The sequence below is a fragment of the Rhinatrema bivittatum genome, chromosome 13, assembly GCF_901001135.1.
Source record: "Rhinatrema bivittatum chromosome 13, aRhiBiv1.1, whole genome shotgun sequence".
NCBI classification, from domain to species: Eukaryota; Metazoa; Chordata; class Amphibia; order Gymnophiona; family Rhinatrematidae; genus Rhinatrema; species Rhinatrema bivittatum.
This window is the reverse complement of record NC_042627.1, coordinates 80569687-80594849: the sequence shown is the minus strand read 5'-3', so window position 1 is coordinate 80594849 and position 25163 is coordinate 80569687. Positions and strand designations below refer to the sequence as shown.

The following is a 25163-nucleotide window of genomic DNA, read 5'->3' as shown; positions in this document are numbered from 1 at the left end:
GACAGCTCCAGTTTCCAGAAACGTGAGCCGAGAAAGCCCCATCCCTCTGAGACAGCTCCAGTCTCCAGAAAAGTGAGCCGGGAAACCCCCACACCCTGAGACAGCTCCAGTCTCCAGAAACGTGAGCCGAGAAAGCCCCATGGCCTGGAACAGCTGCAGCATTCGAATATCTGAGCTGAGAAAGCCCCATATCCCCAAGAAAGCTCCAGTCTGCAGTGGCATGACCAAGAAAAGTCTCATCCCCCAAAACAGCTCCAGCTGTCACTGACATGAGCTGGGAAAGCCCCAATCCTGTGAGACAGCTCCAGTCTCCAGGTACATGAGCTGGTAAAACTCATTTTTTGGTTCAAACTCCATATCTGGAACCTATTTTAAACTGGTTTCACTGAAACGACTAAGGGCTTGATTTTAAAACGTATCCCACTTGATTTAAAACGTATCCCACTTTGATAATTTTACTTATATAATCTAATCTGTTATTTGTATGTTCTGAATATTCCTTATTTAATTATGCAATAATTGTAAAGCCTGTTGCTAAGTTCTGTTCTATGTAAACCGACGAGATGTTCCCAACGTTCGTCGGTATATAAAAGTTATTAAATAAATAAATAAATAAATAAATAAAACGTATGTTTTCTGTGTACAAGTAGCATTTTGTTAATGAATCCGGGGTCAGTGTGCGTAAAAGTACTCAGGTACACGAGGAGAGGTGTTCTGGGGGCGGAGTCAGGGCTAGGGTGGAGCTTAAATGCATACATTTTGATTTTAAAAAGTGTGTCTGTCATTATCCCACACAAGTTATGCTCTCCAAAGAGGTGTAACTTTGTACAAGGTAATCTGTGCATGTGCTCAGACAATTCTCCATTGTTTTCAAAGTAAAACTTACACATGTGCATTCACTTTGAAAATATTTAGTAGTCTGTGTGTCAATGCAAAATTACTTTCCACATGTATTATGTTTTTAATTATATTTTTGGGCTCTTTTTAATGCTTTGTGCTCACGTTTCATAAATTACATTGTATATTCTTTTTTACCAAGATGAACTGCTCAATATTTTAAAAAATTAAAATATCATTAAGTGGAATGACACACTCTCGGCTGTGCGGGCATAAAATTATATAATACACTTTCAGGGACTGAAGTCATTCAAGGCCACGGATGGCTGATTCAGTCATTTCCACTCTTCTTCATGGGACATTTGTGCCCAAGTCAAAAATTCTGCAGTTCCTGCCATGTAACATCGCTGGACAAAGGAAAAAACCAACTGTGAGAATTCTGCACATTTACAAGAAAATGGATGAAGGGCCAGCATGATAGATTTAAAAAAATTAAAAGAAAGATCCTGCATCAGAAATTTTCAGGCACTGACAGAGAATACAGGCAGGGCTGCAGGAGGGAAGATTGGCTCCAGGGTTATTTATAAGGGCTTTCACCAAACTAGGTTGTAACTGTAATATGGAACTGCCAAGAAAAATTTAAAACACACATCCAAAGATCAATAGTCATTTGCTACCTATATTCAGTCTTACACTGAAAATCCAACCCTCCCCCACCCTAAAAATGTAATCTGCTGCTACATCACAGCAATTTTACTGCATCAGAGTGCGACAGATGTTTAAGCTGTGCAGATGCAGAAACAGAGCTTCCTCGTGTGGTGAAGAGGACTCGCTCGGGTCCCCATGTTCTCTGCACAGAGCAGCCAACCCACACACTGCTCCCAGGCTATCTTAGCACAGGCCCCATCTCTGCATAGACCCTACACAGCCAGCAGTGATCCATGACTGGTGGCCACTGTGTGGGAGTGCAGGGCTCTGGCATGTGGACTGGTCCACATCAAAAACGTATATAATTCAAATGGAGGGACCTAAATCAAACTAGACCATTGTGTATACTATTGGTATCGAAGGTGATGCTATACAAGAATGATTAGCCTTGTACATCTTTAAAAATGTCCCCAACATTGTCATTAAAGCTGCTAAGGGAGGTGCCATGGCGTTACTGGACATCAAGGATTACAGTTTTAAAATCTTCCTGCAGCTTTCAGATCCCTCTCCTAATAGGCAAATTAAGAATAGGATTGATAAATGTTTGGATAGTCAAGGGATTTATTACAAAAGGAATATGGTTTTGTGAAAGTTGATTACCAAGTGTATTTGTATTAAGAAAAATCCATAGAACCTTCAATCAACCTCCCTAGTTTCTGCTAAACGTCATTACTAGAATCATTGTCAATGTTTATAGTTAAATTCCTGGTTCCTGCTTATATGAGGGATATTGTTACAGTCTCAGAATCACTACTAGATCCTTTCCATGGAATGACTTTAATGACGATCGATGATATGCCACAGGATGACACAATTTGTATTTTACAAAAAGCCTTAGGCACTCATTCAGAAGTGCTTGCCTCTTTTGTTTAATATGAATTAGCAGCTTTTGCCGTTAAAGAAAATTAATTTCTGTTTAATGGCCAGGGAACAGCCATGGGGGCCATCATGGTCTCTGATGTGGCCGATCTTTACGTAGGAGATCTTACGTGACATAGGCTGTCTGCGTTTCCTAGTCATGTTTACATTAAATCGTGGCACCGTTGTGGACTGGAAGCACAATGGATCTACAGGCATTTTTTGTCTGGTTGAACAAGTGCGATAAGAATTTACAGTTCACACATCAAATAAAGCAGCAGTCTGATTCTTCTTTGGATATTACTATTCCACTGGTACATGTGGCTTCCTATTTTTCAATCTTCAGGAAACCCATTGATTGTAATATATTTCTTAGGTTTTCGAGCTCCCATCTCAGGAAGTTGAGCCAAAATATATGCATTGGTCAACTTCTCTAAAATTGTCATAAAACATGCATACACTCGGGCCCATTGAAGTCTGCTTCTTCTGCCTAACTAGAATGAAGCTTATGTCTATTTGTACACTTTCTTGTTCACCCAAGGTACTTTTGATTCAGCAATATAGTCACATTTTAAGACTTCATCACATATTCCAACAGTATCTGTAATATTAAAGATCACATTGTACATTTCTTTTATCAACCACAATCATGGGATTTCAACAGACAGAGGTACATAATGAATGTGGTGATTGTACAGCATGTCTGCAATACTTTAGGAGAGAAATGTTATGTTTACCTAGATTAGGTCTATCTTATTTGCCTTTTTATAGATCACGTATGTCAGTGGGAATGGTATATGTTATGTGGTGTACTAGGAAATTATTTTATTAAAATAAATAAATAAAACAGGCTGCTTGCAGCTCAAAATGCATCAAGCACTGGTTAAATAAGCCACAGCATGCCCACTGTACCTGGGCGGTGCTGCTAGATGCAGAACTGAGGCAGATGTGCTTCTAGGCACCGGGGAAGGTGGTACTGGTGGTGCAATAGGTGGCACCTGGGCCTGCAGTGCATCCAGGCACATGGTCAGACCTTAAACTAATACTGTTATCTGCATCAACTAGTCTTGTTGCTGCTGCAGCATGAGGGCCAATGCAGGTGCAGCCTGAAGCAAGGGAGAGTCTGCCGAACTCATGGCCTCAGCAATCTGTCATGGTGTATGAGTCCTTGGACTATGGCATAGTTAGCACTACCCAGCAGAAGGCACGGGCTGGGTCCATGCTGACAGCAGGCAGACTTGCTATTAGATTGGGATTAGGAGAAGATTTCATCTGTACCAGCCTCGTTTCCTGCAGATTGTTCTCTCCTCTGAAGAGTCCATGCAACTTGGCAGGGCCTGGCTCACTGAGGAAGAGAAACAGCAATGCCAGAAAGTCAACTTCTGCCTCTATTGTGCTGTGCAGGAGTACTTTGAAGGTCATTATCCTGAAAACGCAGGAAACTTCCAAGCCTAGGGTTGGTCACAGAGGCAATCCTAGGCCAGCCCTTGTTCTCTTCTCAACTACTGGTGCCAGTCTGTCTCACTGCCCATGGCACTGAGATGCATACCCAGGCGTTCCTGGACTTGGATACTGGAGGCAACTTTATTGAAAAAGCATTGGTTCACCAGTACAATCTCCCCACAGTGCCCTGGTCAAGCCTGTTACCATCTCGTCTGTTTATGGTGAACACCTTCCTGGTAGGTTGTCCCTAGTTACGCTATCGCTCATGCTTCAAACTGGTTTACTGCACCAGGAAAACATTTCTCCTTAAGTACTTTCCAAGGCAATCAACCTGATCATTCTTGGCTTACCCTGGTTGATGCTACACAATTCCACTATCAACTGGCAAGTTCTACAGATTGCCTGATGGGGGCCCTCCTGCCAACCACGATGTCTCACCCAGTTCGTTCCATCGGTGCCTCTAGCCTGAGCTCAGCTTTCGACCCTCCTTGGTCTTCTCAATATGCAACGTTTGCTATCATCTTCAATAAGAAGGATGCAGAGACACTGCTGCCCTACGGATTCTACCACTGCCCGATCAACCTGCTTCCAGGGAAGATGCCACCTAGGAGCAGAGTTTACCAGCTATCCAATCCTGAAACAGCAGCTGAGAAAAGCCTGTTTAATTGGCAAGCAGGCTATACTCTCGCAATGGTGTGACCAGGTGCCCCCATCCTTCTGGTTATGGAGGAATACGTTCCATTGTTTGATGCAGATGGAAAATCAGCACACAAATTGGTCTTTTACGTATAAGCAAAGGTTTGTTGCTATTTGGCAACCTTATCTACAGCATTTGTCCCCACCAGCCAGGAATGAGGTCATTAATTACCCATAAGTATTAGCTGCCTTACTGGTTGGATTTCTGCTGTGCGTGATCTCTTGCGGATTAGGAAGTGGGGTTAGGGAGGGGAGCGGAGGAGCGGTTGTAATCCTGAGGCTTCAGTGTGGGTTCCTCAGAGGAATGGGTTTGGATATAGTATAATGAGGTACATTGGTGGTATTTCAGTACTGCCCTTGGGCAGAGGGTTAGGTGGAGGGGTGGGAATATGTAGCACAGTGGAAGAAAGTGTTTCAAAATAGCAAAACAATGTTGGATTATCTGTGGAATATTCTCCTTTTACTGCTCGTTATATTTCTGTACCATGTATGTTACAAACTGGTGTTTCAATATTTTAAACAATTTTGAACCAAAAAAAAAATTTATATCCATTGCTTGCCAAAATATTCTGCTTCCCAGAACTGTTCTCTACTAAATATTTTTGGTGGCATTCTGTATGCCTAACATAAGCAGTAGTGGCTGCAAAGTGCAATCAAATGTCTGAGTTTTGCAAGATTTGGAGGCCCATCCAGACCTGTGACTTTAAGATCTGCTTAATCGTCCTAGTGTGTACACTGCCTAATGTATCTTTGGGATTTGTTATATGTATCCCTATGTCACTGAGTTTATTTTATTAGTGTACTATTGTTCTCTCTCTTTTTTTTTTAATTTAAAATCAATATCATATTACTGAACTAAAATTAACAGAATTGGGATTCTGAGCTGCTGGTGCCACGTCCCTAAAGGCCAGCAGGGGGCGCCATCCATACTGCTGGCTCACCCAGTCTACCAAAAGGAGTTCTGACAAGGTAAGAGGCTTGAGAGATCCCTGAAGCACAGCATGGGGGGGTAACGGAACAGCAGCGACCTGCTGGCTGTTTGCTCAATTCTCGGGGGTTTCCATCAAACAGGACCACCTGAGAACCTCCTTACTGCTGCTGTAATCCCCACACAGCCTTGCACCCAGCCAGACCTCAGCACGTCCAAAGCAGGACCCGCAATGCCCAAATGCCATTCTAAGAAGAGCAATGTTATTCATTGTTCAGGAATTTAAAATGTGTGATGTCATCTTCTTCAGCATCGGAAGCTGTAAGCATTTTGGTTTAGGGCTGAAAGGGTTAAGCTGCAGACAGACATACCTGAGAACATTCCTTCTGCTCCCTACTACACCTCCAGGACAAGTAAGGATGAGTTGTCAAGTTAAATACAAGCAGTCAAGTGACGGAATTATAATTTACTCCTTGTGCTCAATTTAAATTAGTGTGAGGCTATTAAAATACACCGTATAAATAAGGCAATTTATCAGGCGCTGTCATGGATGGCTTCAGCTATTTGCTAGAGTGGCACCAGCTCCACCGGGGGAGAGGGGAAGAAAATCACAGGTCAAATTAAGCTGCAACTCTCATTTAATTCACTTATTTAATCTGCGGTGACATAATTGTCTTTTACAGTATGTACAAGGCAAAGGAAATTTGGGAGTATTACAGTCGGTACACAAATGATTAATCAAATGATGCATTTAAATGCTGGTATACAAGCAGCAGAGGGCCTGAACAGGTGTGGAGCGGAGAACAGGCTGCTTCCTCACCTTTCACAAACTGTTTATTGCGTCCCTTCCCCACGGACCTGCATGGATAAAGTGCGCTTTCCAAGCACCTGCATTTGGATGTCTGGGTGCACACGCTGGACATTATCCACATTATCCAGGTGCCATGGAGAAGGCCAGTTCTCTATTCTTTGCTCGGGGAAGTCCATATTTACCTGCATAAGAAAAAGCTTTTCCAAAACCGCCTGGTCCCCTCACAACCTGCAGAAGAGGGGAAGGCCGCAGAGCCGTTTCAACTCCTTTTTCCCTTGTACTTTGCGCACCGGTTCGGGCACCGAGAGAATATTCACAAGGGAACTCCGTGGGAAGCCACCGGTGCGCCAAACACCGGAATAGATTCAAAGCAATTTTGGGCAACCATTTGTACTTGCTTGAGAAAAAAAATGCAAGTTTAAAGAGGTAACTTACACACAACCTCTACTGTCGCCACGTGAGATGAGAATTTCTTTTCCTATTTACTTTCCAGTATTTTATTTCATATCTTGGTTGTGTGGATCCAAGCAAACCATTGCAGTCTTTTCACTTTAAGTTAGAACCTTAAAATCTTGATTTTAAATCTGATGGACACTTGGCTATTTGCCCTCATGTGAGGCCTGTACAAGAAGGGCTCAATAATCAAAATACTCACTTTGTGCCAATTTCTACCAATAATCAAACCCAAACTACAAGGCTAGTTTTGGTCCTGGAAAAAAGTTGCCCTCCTACATCTAAACACGCAACTCCGCCCTCACACATCACAAAGACCAATCAGATACAATTACAAAGGATCATTATATGCTCCTCCGGTCAAATCCTTATTAAGAAAACGAGCACTCTCTACAGCTGGGCCCACCCTCTGGAACTCATTACCTCCGGAACTTCGCCTAGAAACATGCTTCAAACTTTTAAGAAACAACTAAAAACATGGCTCTTCCGGCAAGCCTACCCGGAATCGCAGGAACACTCAGACACCGGTCAAAGGGCAAAATAGAACATAACAAATCTATTGAACACCCCCAAACCCCGCTGGGCCCGCTTACACCTTATCCGGACAGTCCACAGGTTATGAAAGTCACCACTGTAGATGCACTAGCTCTCATTATGCTCAGGTCATGCCCTTCAACACTGCACACTGTTACTTGATACACTCAATTTATTTTACTATCTATTGTAGATATTTTTATTTTTGTTTTTTACGTCTTTTGAACGCTGTTTGACGTGTTATTGATGTCTATTTAATATTTACATTCTAATGTTCAGAAACTGTTTAATATTTTTACGTTCTCATGTTTAGAAACTCCGTTTAATGTAACGCCTTAACCGCGACTGTTTTGTTCAATGGAAAGCGACCTGATTCGATATGTGTATCGAGAATGTCGGTATATAAAAATTCTAAATAAATAAATAAATCCCAGTGGAGATTTGTGCAGGAAACGTTTCCTCCACTGACGAAGCTCTGCCCTCCGCAATGCCTCAAACACCACAAATACTTTTACATGTATTGAGAGAGGGCAACTATCAAAGCAGCAATAGATTTCAAAACCTGAGAGCTAGCAATAGTGCTGCAAGCAGGAGACTTCATCTGGATCAAGCACACTTTGACAGCTCTACTAGACACTATAGCATTAAACGGCCAGATCTAGATAACGCACAATTCAGACTCTTCGGATGAAGAAAAAGAACTAAATACCAGCAGGAATAGTGCACGCTTGAGTCACTGTGCAAATCCTATGGACCTCGGAGTGACCCTGGACCACATGCTCTCCTTAAGAACCACACAGGAAAACCAAGAAATTGGGAACTATGATCGAACCGCTGTGTTTGCCCTCTCTTACTGCAATGCAGACTATGCGTGTCCGGTATGGAAGCTGAAAACTGAGCCAGTAAATGACAGCAGCCAACTTATCACTGATTTCTATAAACCAATTAATCTCAACAATTTGCATATCCTTGCTGGAACAGACTGGCCAGACATCTGAAGAGCTGTGGCCAGTCAAAGAGAGAGGAAGTGGCCAACAGAGGACACCACGCATGCTTTGTCAGCACCCTAGCACCAGTCCAGTCTGTGCACCCGTATCTGACCCCTTACTGCCACCCCTACAGCTGTCGGCTTTCTACCTGCAGAAAAAGCTTTCAAGATTACCCTTTGAAGGATTTCAGTGCACCCAGGATACATCAAACATTATAAACTTCTCCTAAGCCATTTGAAAGGCGAGGTCTCATCCAGCCAACTAACTCAACCATGTGCTGTCGAGGTCGTAAAATGAACACCAGGCCAGGTTTACACAAAGTACAAATGAATTCAGCTAAACATTAGCAGGTCTACACTCAAAAGCCATTTTGCCATTTAGATAACTCACAAGTTATCTGTCTAAATGCAAATGGGGCATATTCAGCCGCTTATCCATGTAAATTATAGCTGGGTAAGTAGTTATCTGGATAATTTAGCCAGATAAAAAAGGGGCATTTTGGGGGCTTTCCAGGGAGGGGCCGAGATATCAGGTATATCCTGCCAGGTTAGACCTGCTCCCGAGCAGCTCCAATTCTGGGGCTGGAAGCATTAGTTACACACTGCTCACGCTTCCGGGGCTGAATGGGAGCGAATCTGCGCTGCAGCTCAGGGCGTGGGTAAGGAGATACCTCACTGCCAGCATGGACGGGGGATCTGGGAGAGTGTGCACTGCTCATGCTTCCGGGGCTGAATGGGAGCGACTCTGCACTGCAGCACAGGGCGTGGGTAAGGAGATACCTCACTGCCAGCATGGACGGGGGATCTGGGAGAGTGTGCACTGCTCATGCTTCTGGGGCTGAACGGGAGCGACTCTGCACTGCAGCACAGGGCGTGGGTAAGGAGATACCTCACTGCCAGCATGGACGGGGATCTGGGAGTGTGTGCACTGCTCATGCTTCCGGGGCTGAATGGGAGCGACTCTGCACTGCAGCACAGGGCGTGGGTAAGGAGATACCTCACTGCCAGCATGGACGGGGGATCTGGGAGTGTGTGCACTGCTCATGCTTCCGGGGCTGAATGGGAGCAACTCTGCACTGCAGCACAGGGCGTGGGTAAGGAGATACCTCACTGCCAGCATGGACGGGGGATCTGGGAGTGTGTGCACTGCTCATGCTTCCGGGGCTGAATGGGAGCGACTCTGCACTGCAGCACAGGGCGTGGGTAAGGAGATACCTCACTGCCAGCATGGACGGGGGATCTGGGAGAGTGTGCATAGCTCATGCTTCCGGGGCTGAATGGGAGCGACTCTGCGCTGCAGCACAGGGCGTGGGTAAGGAGATACCTCACTGCCAGCATGGACGGGGGATCTGGGAGAGTGTGCACTGCTCATGCTTCTGGGGCTGAATGGGAGCGACTCTGCGCTGCAGCACAGGGCGTGGGTAAGGAGATACCTCACTGCCAGCATGGACGGGGGATCTGGGAGTGTGTGCACTGCTCATGCTTCTGGGGCTGAATGGGAGCGACTCTGCACTGCAGCACAGGGCGTGGGTAAGGAGATACCTCACTGCCAGCATGGACGGGGGATCTGGGAGTGTGTGCACTGCTCATGCTTCCAGGGCTGAATGGGAGCGACTCTGCACTGCAGCACAGGGCATGGGTAAGGAGATACCTCACTGCCAGCATGGACGGGGGATCTGGGAGTGTGCACTGCTCATGCTTCCAGTGCTGAATGGGAGCGACTCTGCGTGGCAGCACAGGGCGTGGGTAAGGAGATACCTCACTGCCAGCATGGACGGGGGACCTGGGAGTGTGTGCACTGCTCATGCTTCCAGTGCTGAATGGGAGCGACTCTGCGTGGCAGCACAGGGCGTGGGTAAGGAGATACCTCACTGCCAGCATGGACGGGGGATCTGGGAGAGTGTGCACTGCTCATGCTTCCGGGGCTGAATGGGAGCGACTCTGCACTGCAGCACAGGGCGTGGGTGAGGAGATACCTCACTGCCAGCATGGACGGGGGATCTGGGAGAGTGTGCACTGCTCATGCTTCCGGGGCTGAATGGGAGCGACTCTGCACTGCAGCACAGGGCATGGGTAAGGAGATACCTCACTGCCAGCATGGACGGGGGATCTGGGAGTGTGTGCACTGCTCATGCTTCTGGGGCTGAATGGGAGTGACTCTGCGCGGCAGCACAGGGCGTGGGTAAGGAGATACCTCACTGCCAGCATGGATGGGGGATCTGGGAGTGTGTGCACTGCTCATGCTTCCGGGGCTGAATGGGAGCGACTCTGCACTGCAGCTCAGGGCGTGGGTAAGGAGATACCTCACTGCCAGCATGGACGGGGGATCTGGGAGAGTGTGCACTGCTCGTGCTGAATGGGAGCGACTCTGCACTGCAGCACAGGGCGTGGGTAAGGAGATACCTCACTGCCAGCATGGACGGGGGATCTGGGAGTGTGTGCACTGCTCATGCTTCCAGTGCTGAATGGGAGCGACTCTGCACTGCAGCACAGGGTATGGGTAAGGAGATACCTCACTGCCAGCATGGACGGGGGATCTGGGAGTGTGTGCACTGGCTAGATCTGGTCATGGGGTTGGCGGGTCCAGGACTTGTAAGCATACCTTAGGGGCTTTAAGGGGTGGCAGATGCAAGGCTGACGGGTCTCATCTTTAATTTGGAGAAGGAATCAAGGGAAATGGGCCACAGGTCCCTTTACTTATGGGGTTTTTTTCCTTTAAAGTTGTCCGTTTAGTAGTTAGTAATCCAGCCACACAAGGCTGATCACTTCAAACTCAACCAGCTACATTCAAACATGGAGCCGGATTACTTTAGACTGGTATATTCAGCGGTCCAATTATCCCGCTGAATAGATGGGACAAGATATCCTGATAACTTGGCCACTACCCGCCTATTGAATATGGATCTCTACGGGTCTATTTCAGATGGTTTATGCAGCTCAGAGTGACAATCAGATTGGGCAGTTTGGGTTTCTCCAGCGTCACTGTATAGGAACTATGCCGCACCAACACATGCACTTAGCCATGCAATGAAAACATAGCCACCCTGCCTTGAAGAAGTCTTCTTGCTACATAGAGCGACTTCTCCTTCCCCTCTTGATTTCAGGAACAATTATTCCTGTGAAGGTCCAGTGAAGGAGGCAGCCCACACCTCTATTCTCCAGGAGCATCCCAAGCTCTAGCACCCTGAGGAATACGCAACTCTTCAACACGGCCTAGGGGATCTAGTGGGGAACACAGACACAGCCGGGCTTCTGGTTTTGGTCTGAATCATATAGAAACATATATAGAAACATAGAAATGACGGCAGAAGAAGACCAAATGGCCCATCCAGTCTGCCCAGCAAGCTTCCCTCATTTCTTCTCCCAAGAGCTAAGAGAAACTTATCTGTTTCTCTTAGCTCTTGGTTCTAATTCCCTTCCACATGAAATTCCCTTCCACATGAAATTCCCTTCCACATGAAATTCCCTTCCACATGAAAAGATTACAATGAAGATTTTGTTTACAAATCAACCAAGAGCAAAGAGGTCAGGGCCAACTCAGTGATAGGGCCGCAGACGGACATGGCATGGCTCAGACCTAGGAAGACTGCTACCAATGGCACTGAGCAGGTAGCTTGGCAGAGGAGCCCCTCCAGCCCTGCTGCTGCTGAGGAGAACTGGCGCCAGTTGGGAAGGGGGAAACAGTGGAGATCACCATGGAAATTCTTTTTCAATGTATTAAAAACATATTTTAGAAAAAGGGCAGGTACGTACAGGGAACCCATGTGTTACTCAGGCAAATAAGAACCAGGGAGAGGAGCAGGGCTCATCAGGTACCAACCTCAACCCAAAAGCAAAGCTCTCTGCACGCTTACCTTCACTGCTAGGATTTTTCCGCTTGGCACGTGATACGCTCTGTGTAGGAAAAATAAAAATGAATGAGACACACAGAACAACCTGAAAAGTTCTATTTCCTTTCCAATTCCTCGTCACCTTTCCTAAGGATCTGCCGTGCTAGTGCCAGCCCGCCAGTCGCCTCCCGCTCCCTTGCTGTCCAGCTCAATTGGTTATAACAGAATGAGTCTTGACAGCTTCTCGGGACTGCCCTGGCCCCACCAGGAGGCACAGACTGCAGCTCCCTCTGAATCCTGGGACCCGGGCACCTTGAGTTTGGCCCCTTTCCAGGGGCTGTGAATGCCACCTCCACAGCATCCCCCAGCAGTGCCAGCTCAGGCCCTCCTGACTTCCAGTGCTGGTTTTGTATATACGCACACACCACTCTGCAAAGGTGTCACACCTTGGGATATTTTTCACATTCTGCTGACTAAAATAGTCCTGGATGAAGAATCAAACTGCTCTTGTTGCATGAAGTGAATGTGAACCACAGGTACAAGACTAACCTATGACCACACTACCATAGTAGCTGAAGGCAGGAAAAGACCAAGTGGCCCAGTTACTCTGTCCACACTGCTAAAGGCCGAAGAGCAGGATCGACTTGTGAAGTGCTTCAAAACAAAACAAAGTCAATACAGAAGTCAAAATGGGGCAGAGCGATCGATCCCCAGTTGTTCTGTCCTGCTGGGCCTCGGAGCTGGCGGGAGCCGTTCTGCAAACAGGACCCAGCGGAGATTGCTCCTGCCCCATTCTGACTCCCCTGATCACACAAATGGGGGTCGGAGGCCCGGGAGCAGTCACTGTTTTACTGCAGAGGTGCTGGGAGGGGAACCCAAGTGCCATCCTTTCCTTGCTCCAGATGTCTTTTTGTATTCAATTAAATGAAACGAAACAAAATAAACATCAAGCAATGTGAAAAACAAACGAAACAAAACTGTACGTGCACATTCCTACTCCTCTCTTGTACGTCACCACTTCAGGCAGATGAACATACTGAGTTTACACTGGCACCCCTATCCTTCCCCCGACTAACCACAAAGCTTTGCAATAACCTAACCTGGCCATTCTCAAACCTCCAGCCTCCTCGGTCCCCTGCCAGACAGACCCGGCTACGTGAGCGCCTGCGTTTCCTCCAGGACTTCTAGTTATTACAGAGCCTGCAGCCTGCTCGACAGACCCGGCTACGTGAGAGCCTGCGTTTCCACCAGGACTTCTAGTTATTACAGAGCCTGCAGCCTGCCCGACAGACCCAGCTACGTGAGCGCCTGCGTTTCCACCAGGACTTCTAGTTATTACAGAGCCTGCAGCCTGCCAGACAGACCCGGCTACGTGAGCGCCTGCGTTTCCTCTAGGACTTCTAGTTATTACAGAGCCTGCAGCCTGCCCGACAGACCCAGCTACGTGAGCGCCTGCGTTTCCACCAGGACTTCTAGTTATTACAGAGCCTGCAGCCTGCCAGACAGACCCGGCTACGTGAGCGCCTGCGTTTCTACCAGGACTTCTAGTTATTACAGAGCCTGCAGCCTGCCAGACAGACCCGGCTACGTGAGCGCCTGTGTTTCTCTCTAGGACTTCTAGTTATTACAGAACCTGCAGCCTGCCAGACAGACCCGGCTACGTGAGCGCCTGCGTTTCCACCAGGACTTCTAGTTATTACAGAGCATGCAGCCTGCCAGACAGACCCGGCTACGTGAGCGCCTGCGTTTCCACCAGGACTTCTAGTTATTACAGAGCCTGCAGCCTGCCCGACAGACCCGGCTACGTGAGCGCCTGCGTTTCCACCAGGACTTCTAGTTATTACAGAGCATGCAGCCTGCCAGACAGACCCGGCTACGTGAGCGCCTGCATTTCCACCAGGACTTCTAGTTATTACAGAGCCTGCAGCCTGCCCGACAGACCCGGCTACGTGAGCGCCTGCTTTTCCACCAGGACTTCTAGTTATTACAGACCCTGCAGCCTGCCAGACAGACCCGGCTACGTGAGCGCCTGTGTTTCCACCAGGACTTCTAGTTATTACAGAGCATGCAGCCTGCCGGACAGACCCGGCTACGTGAGCGCCTGCGTTTCCACCAGGACTTCTAGTTATTACAGAGCCTGCAGCCTGCCAGACAGACCCGGCTACGTGAGCGCCTGCGTTTCCACCAGGACTTCTAGTTATTACAGAACCTGCAGCCTGCCAGACAGACCCGGCTACGTGAGCGCCTGCGTTTCCACCAGGACTTCTAGTTATTACAGACCCTGCAGCCTGCCAGACAGACCCGGCTACGTGAGCGCCTGCGTTTCCACCAGGACTTCTAGTTATTACAGACCCTGCAGCCTGCCAGACAGACCCGGCTACGTGAGCACCTGCGTTTCCACCAGGACTTCTAGTTATTACAGAGCCTGCAGCCTGCCAGACAGACCCGGCTACGTGAGCGCCTGCGTTTCCACCAGGACTTCTAGTTATTACAGAGCCTGCAGCCTGCCAGACAGACCCGGCTATGTGAGCGCCTGCGTTTCCACCAGGACTTCTAGTTATTACAGAGCCTGCAGCCTGCCAGACAGACCCGGCTACGTGAGCGCCTGCGTTTCCACCAGGACTTCTAGTTATTACAGAGCCTGCAGCCTGCCAGACAGACCCGGCTACATGAGCGCCTGCGTTTCCACCAGGACTTCTAGTTATTACAGAGCCTGCAGCCTGCCAGACAGACCCGGCTACGTGAGCGCCTGCGTTTCCTCCAGGACTTCTAGTTATTACAGAGCATGCAGCCTGCCAGACAGACCCGGCTACGTGAGCGCCTGTGTTTCTCTCTAGGACTTCTAGTTATTACAGAGCCTGCCAGACAGACCCGGCTACGTGAGCGCCTGCGTTTCTCTCTAGGACTTCTAGTTATTACAGAGCCTGCAGCCTGCCAGACAGACCCGGCTACGTGAGCGCCTGTGTTTCTCTCTAGGACTTCTAGTTATTACAGAGCCTGCAGCCTGCCAGACAGACCCGGCTACGTGAGCGCCTGCGTTTCCACCAGGACTTCTAGTTATTACAGAACCTGCAGCCTGCCAGACAGACCCGGCTACGTGAGCGCCTGCGTTTCCTCTAGGACTTCTAGTTATTACAGAACCTGCAGCCTGCCAGACAGACCCGGCTACGTGAGCGCCTGCGTTTCCACCAGGACTTCTAGTTATTACAGAACCTGCAGCCTGCCAGACAGACCCGGCTACGTGAGCGCCTGCGTTTCCACCAGGACTTCTAGTTATTACAGAGCCTGCAGCCTGCCAGACAGACCCGGTTACGTGAGCGCCTGCGTTTCCACCAGGATTTCTAGTTATTACAGAGCCTGCAGCCTGCCAGACAGACCCGGCTACGTGAGCGCCTGCGTTTCCACCAGGACTTCTAGTTATTACAGAACCTGCAGCCTGCCAGACAGACCTGGCTACGTGAGCGCCTGCGTTTCCTCCAGGACTTCTAGTTATTACAGAGCCTGCAGCCTGCCAGACAGACCCGGCTACGTGAGCGCCTGCGTTTCCACCAGGACTTCTAGTTATTACAGAGCCTGCAGCCTGCCAGATAGACCCGGCTACGTGACAGCCTGCGTTTCCTCTAGGACTTCTAGTTATTACAGAACCTGCAGCCTGCCAGACAGACCCGGCTACGTGAGCGCCTGCGTTTCCTCCAGGACTTCTAGTTATTACAGAGCATGCAGCCTGCCAGACAGACCCGGCTACGTGAGCGCCTGCGTTTCCTCTAGGACTTCTAGTTATTACAGAATCTGCAGCCTGCCAGACAGACCCGGCTACGTGAGCGCCTGCGTTTCCTCCAGGACTTCTAGTTATTACAGAGCCTGCAGCCTGCCAGACCGACCCGGCTACGTGAGCGCCTGTGTTTCTCTCTAGGACTTCTAGTTATTACAGAGCCTGCAGCCTGCCAGACCGACCCGGCTACGTGAGCGCCTGCGTTTCCACCAGGACTTCTAGTTATTACAGAGCCTGCAGCCTGCCAGACAGACCCGGCTATGTGAGTGCCTGCGTTAGAGCTATCATTGCTGTTTGCCCAACAGATACAGCCATGCAGTTGCCTTCGTTTCAGTTTGGACTTCACCATTTCAAATTTCCTACTTTGTTGTTCATTTTTGGCAACCCCAACAATTGCTGAGTCATTCAAGGGCATTTAAATCCTTAAAACCTCTGCCATGAGGTCATGCTTCCACTATCTCTTCACTTTTTTGCAGCTAAAGATCCTGGGTGCTTATCCCATGCCCTCGTAAAGTCCATTTAAGAGGGCATGAGAGAAGCACAATGGACATTTAGTTACAAAAAGTGAAGAGATAGTGGAAAACTGCCCTAATGGAAGATGTTTAATGTGCCTTTGAATGACTCAACATTGACATGGAGATAGGAAGCCAGGCAGAATGCAAAGGAGCAATCATTTGCATATAAGTTAGAATCAAATCCAATATGGACATGAAGTTAGTCTGGCAATACCTCAACAAATCAGCAGAAAGGAGGATGAGCTCATGGTGAACGTCTGTTTAGTTTAATCTGCATCACAGTGGATAGTTTAGGCCACTTAATTAGCCTGTCGAGAAAGACGATCCTTTTTTCCATAGGACAGGTCTCCAGTTTCTGAGCGAATTAAAAGGGAAGACCTGATGATTTAATTATGATGCACGCCAATTCATCCGTGGAGGCCTGGGTTCAATTTCCAGCAAAGGGCAGCTGCTGGGTTTGGTTTCCAGGCACTGACATTTAATTATCGTTGCAGATTGGATCCCAGAGGAGGAAGGGTGTGCATAGGGTACAGTGAGCCCCTGACTGCACGTGGCATCAGATCCCTTTTGTCTCTGACCTGCCCCAACACATTACCTCTAAAGTGATTAATGAAGTTTGAACGGTGTCTTCAGTTACACCTACAGACAACCGTATACCTCAGCATGCTCTTAATTAACAACTACCCCTTCAAATTAGTCTGTAGGATTGCAGTAATTACCTGTTCCATTTCGTGGTATGCAACAAAGGTGGGAGGGGAAAAGGGATCCAGAATGCCTCAAGCAGGTCCAAACAGTGCCAGCGGAACCCTCTCAGAGGCAAGAAAAAATCATATTTAAAACAGCCGACTGCTGTCCAAAATGCTCCTGGAGGAAGACTCAAGCTGTTTCTGTTGTACGATGTGATCTGAAGCAAAGGTCAAAACATGTCGAATGCGCAGCTACAGGAAACTCTGGTACAGCTTGGAGGAAAGCTATAAGAAATTCAAAACATTTGAATATTTCCTGGGGCAATGTCGGGTCTATCATTGTAAAAAAAGGCACAGTCCCTCCAAAGCCAGGAGCTGGGGTTAAGGAAACTGTTGCGGAAGTTCCCTGTATGAGACTGGGGAAACATGGCCTGTGTGAGCGGGAAGCAGTGCAGCACGCTCAGGCCTGAGCGATGCCCAGTGCAGGACAGGGGCTACTGCAGCAAACCCCTCGCTTCCCGCCCTCAGCCAGCAACCAGGGCAGGAGGATAAGAAGGCCCAGTCTGCGCTGCGCTCCATGTGCTGAACGAGATCGATGCACGGTGCTCACCTAAATGGCATCATTTTCTCACATTTCCCCAGGATTTATCGGAGATTATTTGCATCTTACAAACTAGATGGAAATGAACTCATGGAAAATATAGTTAGCCTTTTACAGATTTCTACAAAACTAGGTGTAACTGAAGCTTGCTAACACATGTAAGGACAGGAAGCACGTGGGCAGGATCCATGGCATAGGCCCATGCTCTCTTCTTTCAGTTTCCTCTCTGTGCCACAGTCTCTGCCGGGCCTCAGTGCAGCTGCAGAATCTCCTCCCTGGGCCCACGTGCTCTTGCCGTGGGGAACAGGAATGGGCTGGAAAGGGAATCAGATGATGTTAGAAGAAGCTTACAAATGTGAACTAATACCATGGGGCTAGGTCTGTGCAACAATCCCAGTAGAAGCGCAGCTGGGTGCGTCTGGCAGGCTGCACAAGAGACCACGTAGGCCAGTGCTTCAGGCAACGGCGAGGTAGAGAGGGGCACTGGCTGGAAACTAAGTAAGGAGGTTTGGTTCCTCTGTTTAAGATGGTGGAATATACAAATGAGGAACGTGGGAAAGAAGCAGTCACATTAACATCCTCGCAGCATGGACGGCCTCAGCGGGACGATTGCTCTTTTTCTGTCTCCATCTAAGAACCTTTCCACAAATACATTTTTATTTATTTAATTTACTGTAACCTCTTTCCTGTGTAGCAGAGAATGTGCAGGCGAGCTACAATATCAAAATCACCATTTCCTGATAGCACCTGTGACCTCCTGTGCTTCTCAAGGCCGCCCGGTACAGCACAGCCTAACAGCAGACTGGCTCCCGGCTCCTCCAGCACTGCTCATTGCTTCTTGGGCCTGCGTTAGGCTTTTCAGGCTCTTACAATTCCCGCACAGAGCCAAAGCCTGCACGTTCTTTCTAGCTGACAGACTCCTGCATAAATCCCTCTTTGAAAAGTGGCAGTTTGCCCCGGTACACACAGAAAGTGAGCAGCTGTCCCTTTCTGCATACACATTTCAAAATCTGGAACTATAAACGTAAGTCTTTCCCCACCCCCAGTCTGCCGTTCCATGCCTGAGACGGGCTTGCACACGAACTCTGAAAATCATCAAAGAGAGTTCCATGGGCGCAGGAAGTCCTACCCCTCCAGTCTCCCCCACTCCTCTTTAATATCCCTAAATTCCCTCCTCGCCCCTGCTATCAGCTTCCTCCCCCTTTCCTCGCTTCACTTTGGAGGCTCTGGGTCAGATCCTTCCCACTGCATTCCCCAGGCTCGCTCGTCCTTCCCATGAACCCCGAAGTCACACAGCCCTTTCCTGGTGAGAACTGTATGAGATGACGCCAGGAAACAGGGCCTGGCGCTCTGCTAGAGCGGGCTCTTCCATGCATTTACTATCCTTTCCAAAGTTACTCCCGAGTCTCTCCATTTTTCATCTCTTGTTCTAGACTCTTCTTTCCACTGAAAAATGCTCATTTCTTCTGCATTAATATCTCTGAAGTATTTGAATGTCCGTTTCTTATTCCCCTCTCCTAGATATCTTTAGGTCCCTTTGATATAGCCCTCTGTATCAATTTGTTAGCCCTTTTCTGGACTGTCTCTACTCTCTCTATATCTTTCTGGAAGGACAGCCTCCAAAACTGGAGCAGATATGATGCCCAGATAAGGTCTACCAATGTTTTATAAAGAGGCAATTATCTCCTTTTTCATTGGAGCAACACATACAGTGATCTTTAACCATTTTTGAGTCTTTGGAGTAGTGAGATTAAGAAAGGCAATAAATAAATCATTAAGTAACGGCACCTCCAGCAGTGCAGCCCTGCAGCATTAGCACTCAAAGTCAGTGCTTCGAGCAGTGTAGCACATCCCTTTCCAGACAACCTTGCAGCATCAGCACTGGAAGGACTCCTAGTACTGGAGTGACAGCACCTCCAGCAGTACAATGCCTCCCACAGGACTGGAAGGTCAGCACCTCCGGCACTGCAGAGCCTCCCCTAGCACTGGAAGGACAGTGCCTCCAGTGGTGCAACGCCTCTCCTAGTACTGAAAGGACAGCGCCTCCAGTGGTGCAACGCCTCTCTTAGTACAGGAAGGACAGTACCTCCCCTAGCACTGGAAGGTCAGCACCTCCAGCACTGCAGAACCTCCCCTAGCACTGGAAGGATAATGCCTCCAGTGGTGCAACGCCTCTCCTAGAACTGAAAGGACAGCGCCTCCGGCACTGCAGAACCTCCCCTAGCACTGGAAGAATAATGCCTCCAGTGGTGCAACGCCTCTCCTAGTACAGGAAGGTCAGTACCTACCCTAGGACTGGAAGAACAGCACCTCCGGCACTGTAGAGCCTCCCCTAGCACTGGAAGGACACTGCCTCCAGTGGTGCAACGCCTCTCCTAGTACAGGAAGGTCAGTACCTACCCAGGACTGGAAGAACAGCACCTCCGGCACTGTAGAGCCTCCCCTAGCACTGGAAGGACAGTGCCTCCAGTGGTGCAATGCCTCTCCTAGTACTGAAAGGACAGCGCCTCCGGCACTGCAGAACCTCCCCTAGCACTGGAAGGATAGTGCCTCCAGTGGTGCAACGCCTCTCCTAGTACAGGAAGGTCAGTACCTACCCTAGGACTGGAAGGACAGCACCTCTGGCACTGTAGAGCCTCCCCTATCACTGGAAGGACAGTGCCTCCAGTGGTGCAACGCCTCTCCTAGTACTGAAAGGACAGCGCCTCCAGTGGTGCAACGCCTCTCTTAGTACAGGAAGGACAGTACCTCCCCTAGCACTGGAAGGTCAGCACCTCCAGCACTGGAAGGATAATGCCTCCAGTGGTGCAACGCCTCTCCTAGAACTGAAAGGACAGCGCCTCCGGCACTGCAGAACCTCCCCTAGCACTGGAAGGATAATGCCTCCAGTGGTGCAACGCCTCTCCTAGTACAGGAAAGACAGTACCTACCCTAGTTCTGGAGCGACAGCACCTCCGGCACTGTAGAGCCTCCCCTAGCACTGGAAGGATAGCGCCTCCAGTGGTGCAACGCCTCTCCTAGTACAGGAAGGTCAGTACCTACCCTAGAACTGAAAGGACAGCACCTCCGGCACTGTAGAGCCTCCCCTAGCACTGGAAGGATAGTGCCTCCAGTGGTGCAACGCCTCTCCTAGTACAGGAAGGTCAGTACCTACCCTAGGACTGGAAGGACAGCGCCTCCGGCACTGTAGAGCCTCCCCTAGCACTGGAAGGATAGCGCCTCCAGTGGTACAACGCCTCTCCTAGTACAGGAAGGTCAGTACCTACCCTAGGACTGGAAGGACAGCGCCTCCGGCACTGTAGAGCCTCCCCTAGCACTGGAAGGATAGTGCCTCCAGTGGTGCAACGCCTCTCCTAGTACAGGAAGGACAATCTCCAGAAGTGCAATACCTCCTATTCACTGTCAGGACACTAATCACCAGCAATGAAGCACAAACGTCCTGTATAAGAGTGAAATAAACTGCCTACTTAAAGAGAGTATGTGAGTATATGCAACTTAACTTACTCCATTGTAAAATGACTTTGCTAGTTATAAATATCAGCTTTTGCTTTCATTTTCTCTTCCCTTTAACCGCCTGGACAGGAGATGAACTTTACCGACACAACCCACTGCAGGCTTGCCTGCATCAGACTAGGCCCTGCTTTTCTCAGGGAAATCAGAACTAGAAGCTCATTTATATAGCAGGGCAAAATCAAGACAGAAGGAGCATGTCTTGCAATCAAAACAACACTAGCGCTGCAGTCTCGGCCTTAATGAGCTACAACACAAAGTACAGAGCTACACGTGAAAATGAATAAGAGAGAGAATCATCTCGCTTCTAATTAAACTGTGGCAGGTAACTGCTTGGTTAAGTTTTAATCAGTTTCAATCACCTATTGATCAGCACACTAAAACTTCACATAAGAAGGTGAAAGGATGGCTGGGAATCGTCCCCTCTCCAGCCCACAGTAAATAAGACTTCTTATAAACATCAGCTAAACGCTGCCTTCAACAATGCCACCCAAAGCCCTCTGCAAAATTACTTTAACTAACAAGCAGAAATTTATCAGCTTCAACCAGAATCAATGTGGAAAATCAATTCCAACACTGGTCGTGTCTAAAGGGGCTGCTGGGCAATTTAAGGAAATGACTCCATGTCCATGCCTCTGCTTTAATTGTACACTTTCATCAAGGAGGCTGCGGCTGCAGTCTCCGCCCCTGGCTCGGCTCTCTCCAAGCTCCCATTTCTGCCATAATGGTCCAATGTTTTTATTATTCCTTGAAATAGATTTTGCATGCTTTAATCTTTAATCCCGTTGTTACACTGAGCCAAATATAACATTTTTAAATACATACATTTCCTTTCTTGACTTTCTTGTATGGTCGATGACATGTGGCCCCTTGTCTTTAGTAACCTACAAATAAGCTTTTCAAATGTTCTCCTCAGCTGTCCGTGCTGTATTCACACTTTGAATGAATCAGTGAGACAGCTGCAAGGGGCTCTGACTCAGCACAATGTTGGGAGTGACTCTGTCAGACACTGGGATCTTTCAATACTAAATTCTTCTCAGGATTGAAATAAAAGAACAAGAAATCGAAAACGTATTGATTTTATTTTAAACTGGCAGCCAAATGATGCAAAAAAAAAAAAAAAATTAGGTCTTACCTTCGATAATTTTCATTCCTGTAGTACCAAGGATCAGTCCAGACTCCTGGGTTTTGCCTCTGCACCAGCAGATGGAGACAGAGGAAGATTTGACTGGCTCTGCCATGTATACCAGGGTGCCACCCACAGCCTGTCAGTATTACGCCATGTCAAGGCAGAAGAATTCTCAACCCAAACTATGTACAGGAAAGGCAACCAAACCTATGGATCACTGACCCCAACAAGAACTACAGACCCAGAAAAAGGGTTACAAACAGCAAGGAAACCCGCAGAGCAGAGTACAAAGAAAAATAAACAGCAGTAGCAGACTCTCCCCAACTTTAATGCACATAGCGGGAGGGACTCTGGACTGATCCTTGGTACTACAGGAACGGAAATTATCGAAGGTAAGACCTAATTTTCTTTTCCCTGTTTGTACCGGATCAGTCCAGACTCCTGGGATGTAACAGAGCTGCACATAAAAGGGATGGGAGCCGGAGAGACCCGCTCGCAATATGCCTACCCCGAAATTTCCCTCACTCGGATCTTGTACATCGAGCCGGTAGTGCCTCGCAAAGGTGTGCAACGTCTTCCAAGTTGCAGCTCTGCAAATCTCTTGCGGAGACACTTGATGGCACTCAGCCCAGGAAGCCGCCTGGGTCCGAGTGGAGTGCGCCTTGACGCCGACTGGTAGAGGCTTGCCATAAAGCAAGTAGGCAGAGTTGATGGCCTCTTTCAGCCACCGAGCAATCGTGGTCTTGCAGGCCATACTACCCCACTTTGGACCACTCCAGAGAACAAAAAGATGATCCGAGACACGAAAAGGATTAGTAACTTCCAGATAACGCAGAAGTGCCCTCTGAACATCCAACTTCCTCAAATCCCTCGAAAGAGGATCCAAACGATCCAAATTGGCAAAAGAAGGAAGTTCCACAGACTGAGTCAAATGAAGAGAGGACACCACTTTCGGAAGAAAAGATGGTACTGCCGTAAATTAACCCCAGCCTCGGAGATCCTCAAGAAAGGATCCCGGCATGATAATGCCTGAAGTTCTGAAACCCGATGCTGATGAAATTGCAATAAAAAATACTACCTTCAACGTGAGGTCCTTTATAGTCGCCCTCTTCAAGGGCTCGAAAGGAATCGTACACAAGGCCTTAAGAACCACATTCAAATTCCAGGATGGACAGGGAGAACGCACCGGAGGGCATAAATGCTTCGCCCCACGAAGAAACAGAGAAACATCGGGGTGCGCCGCCAACGTCACCCCGTCAATAGCCCCCCTAAAACAGCCCAGGGCTGCCACCTGCACCCCACAAGGAACTACAGGACAAGCCCTTGGTCAAACCGATCTGGAGAAATGCTAGAATGCCGGGAATTGATGCCCTAGTGGGAACAATATGACGCTCAACGCACCATGACTCGAAAACCTTCCAGACCCGTACATAAGATCGTGACGTCGACACTTTGCGCAACCTCAGAAGAGTGGTCACCACCCCGTCTGAGTATTCTTTTCCTTTCAGACGCCTCCTCTCAAAAGCCATGCCGCTAGACAAAAGTGATTGACCTGATCAAAACAAACAAGCCCTTGATGAAGAAGGTTCGGAAGCCGTGGGAAACGCAGCGGACCCTCTACCGCTTGATTGAGCAGGTCCGCGAACCACGGCCAGTGAGGCCACTTGGGAGCGACCAAGATTACCTCCGATGGATGTGTGTCTATGCGACGAAGCACCTTGCCGATTAGGGGCCATGGCGGAAAGACGTACAGGAGTACTGTCGTCGGCCAATCCAATGCCAGGGCATCCACGCCCTCTGCCCCGGTGTCCCTTCGATGAGCAAAGAAGCATGGTGCCTTGGTATTCTTGAAAGTGGCCATCAGATCCATGCATGGAGTGCCCCAGCGGTCGCAGATGAGCTGAAAGGCCCTGTCCACTAGTTCCCACTCTCCGGGATTGAGTTGATTGCAACTTAGAAAGTCCACGTACACATTGTCAACCCCCGCTATGTGGCACGCAGCTATATTGGTCAGGTGAAGCTCTGCCCAATGAATCAACAGTCGAGCTTCCAGTGCCACCGGGCGACTCCTGGTTCCGCCCTGCCGATTGATGTAGGCCACTGTGGTCGCATTGTCGAACAGCACTCTTACCAACTTCCCCCGAGACAGGGGAAGAAAAGCCTGCAGAGCTAGATGCACTGCTCTGGTCTCTAACCGATTAATCAACCATCGAGACTCCTCCAGAGACCAGAGCCCCTGAACCGATTGCCTTAAACAAACGGCTCCCCAGCCAGAGAGGCTGGCATCTGTGGTGACCACCATCCATTCCAGCACCATCAATGGGACGCCCCGGTGTAGATTGTCCGAACATAGCCACCAACCTAGGCTGGCACGAGCGGCCCCTGCCAGGGGCAGAGGAAGGTAGAACTGTTCGGAACTGGGATTCCCAACGGGAGAGGAGGGCCGACTGCAAGGGTCGCATGTGTGGGAATAACCACGGCACCAATTCCAGCGTTGAAGCCATGGAACCAATTACCTGTACGTAATCCCAGACAGTCGGGATATGTTGCTGAAGCAAATTTGTAACATGGCCCTGCAACTTGAGACCGCGATCCAAGGTAAGGTAAACTCTTCCCTGATGCGTGTCGAACAAAACTCCCAAAATCTCCAACGATTGGGATGGGACTAAATGACTTTTGCCTAAATTGACCACCCAACCGAGAGATCTCAATAACTGTAGAACCCTGTGAATTGCCGAGTGACACAGGCTTTCGGACTTCGCCCGAATCAACCAATCGTCCAGGTATGGATGAACAAACAAGCCCTCCCGGCGAAGTTGGGCTGCAACTACCACCATAATCTTTGTAAAATGTCCTGGGAGTGG

The 25163-nt window shown here is 48.7% G+C and overlaps 1 protein-coding gene across 1 annotated transcript in view; it reads right to left on the bottom strand.

The window, feature by feature from the left end:
- MAP2K5 (mitogen-activated protein kinase kinase 5) overlaps nucleotides 1-25163 on the bottom strand; it is a 244975-nt gene that overhangs the window by 160441 nt on the left and 59371 nt on the right. Inside the window, exon 9 of the mRNA XM_029575965.1 lies at nucleotides 12111-12150. Coding sequence (XP_029431825.1) covers nucleotides 12111-12150 — 40 coding nt within the window. The remainder of the gene's footprint in view (nucleotides 1-12110; nucleotides 12151-25163) is intronic.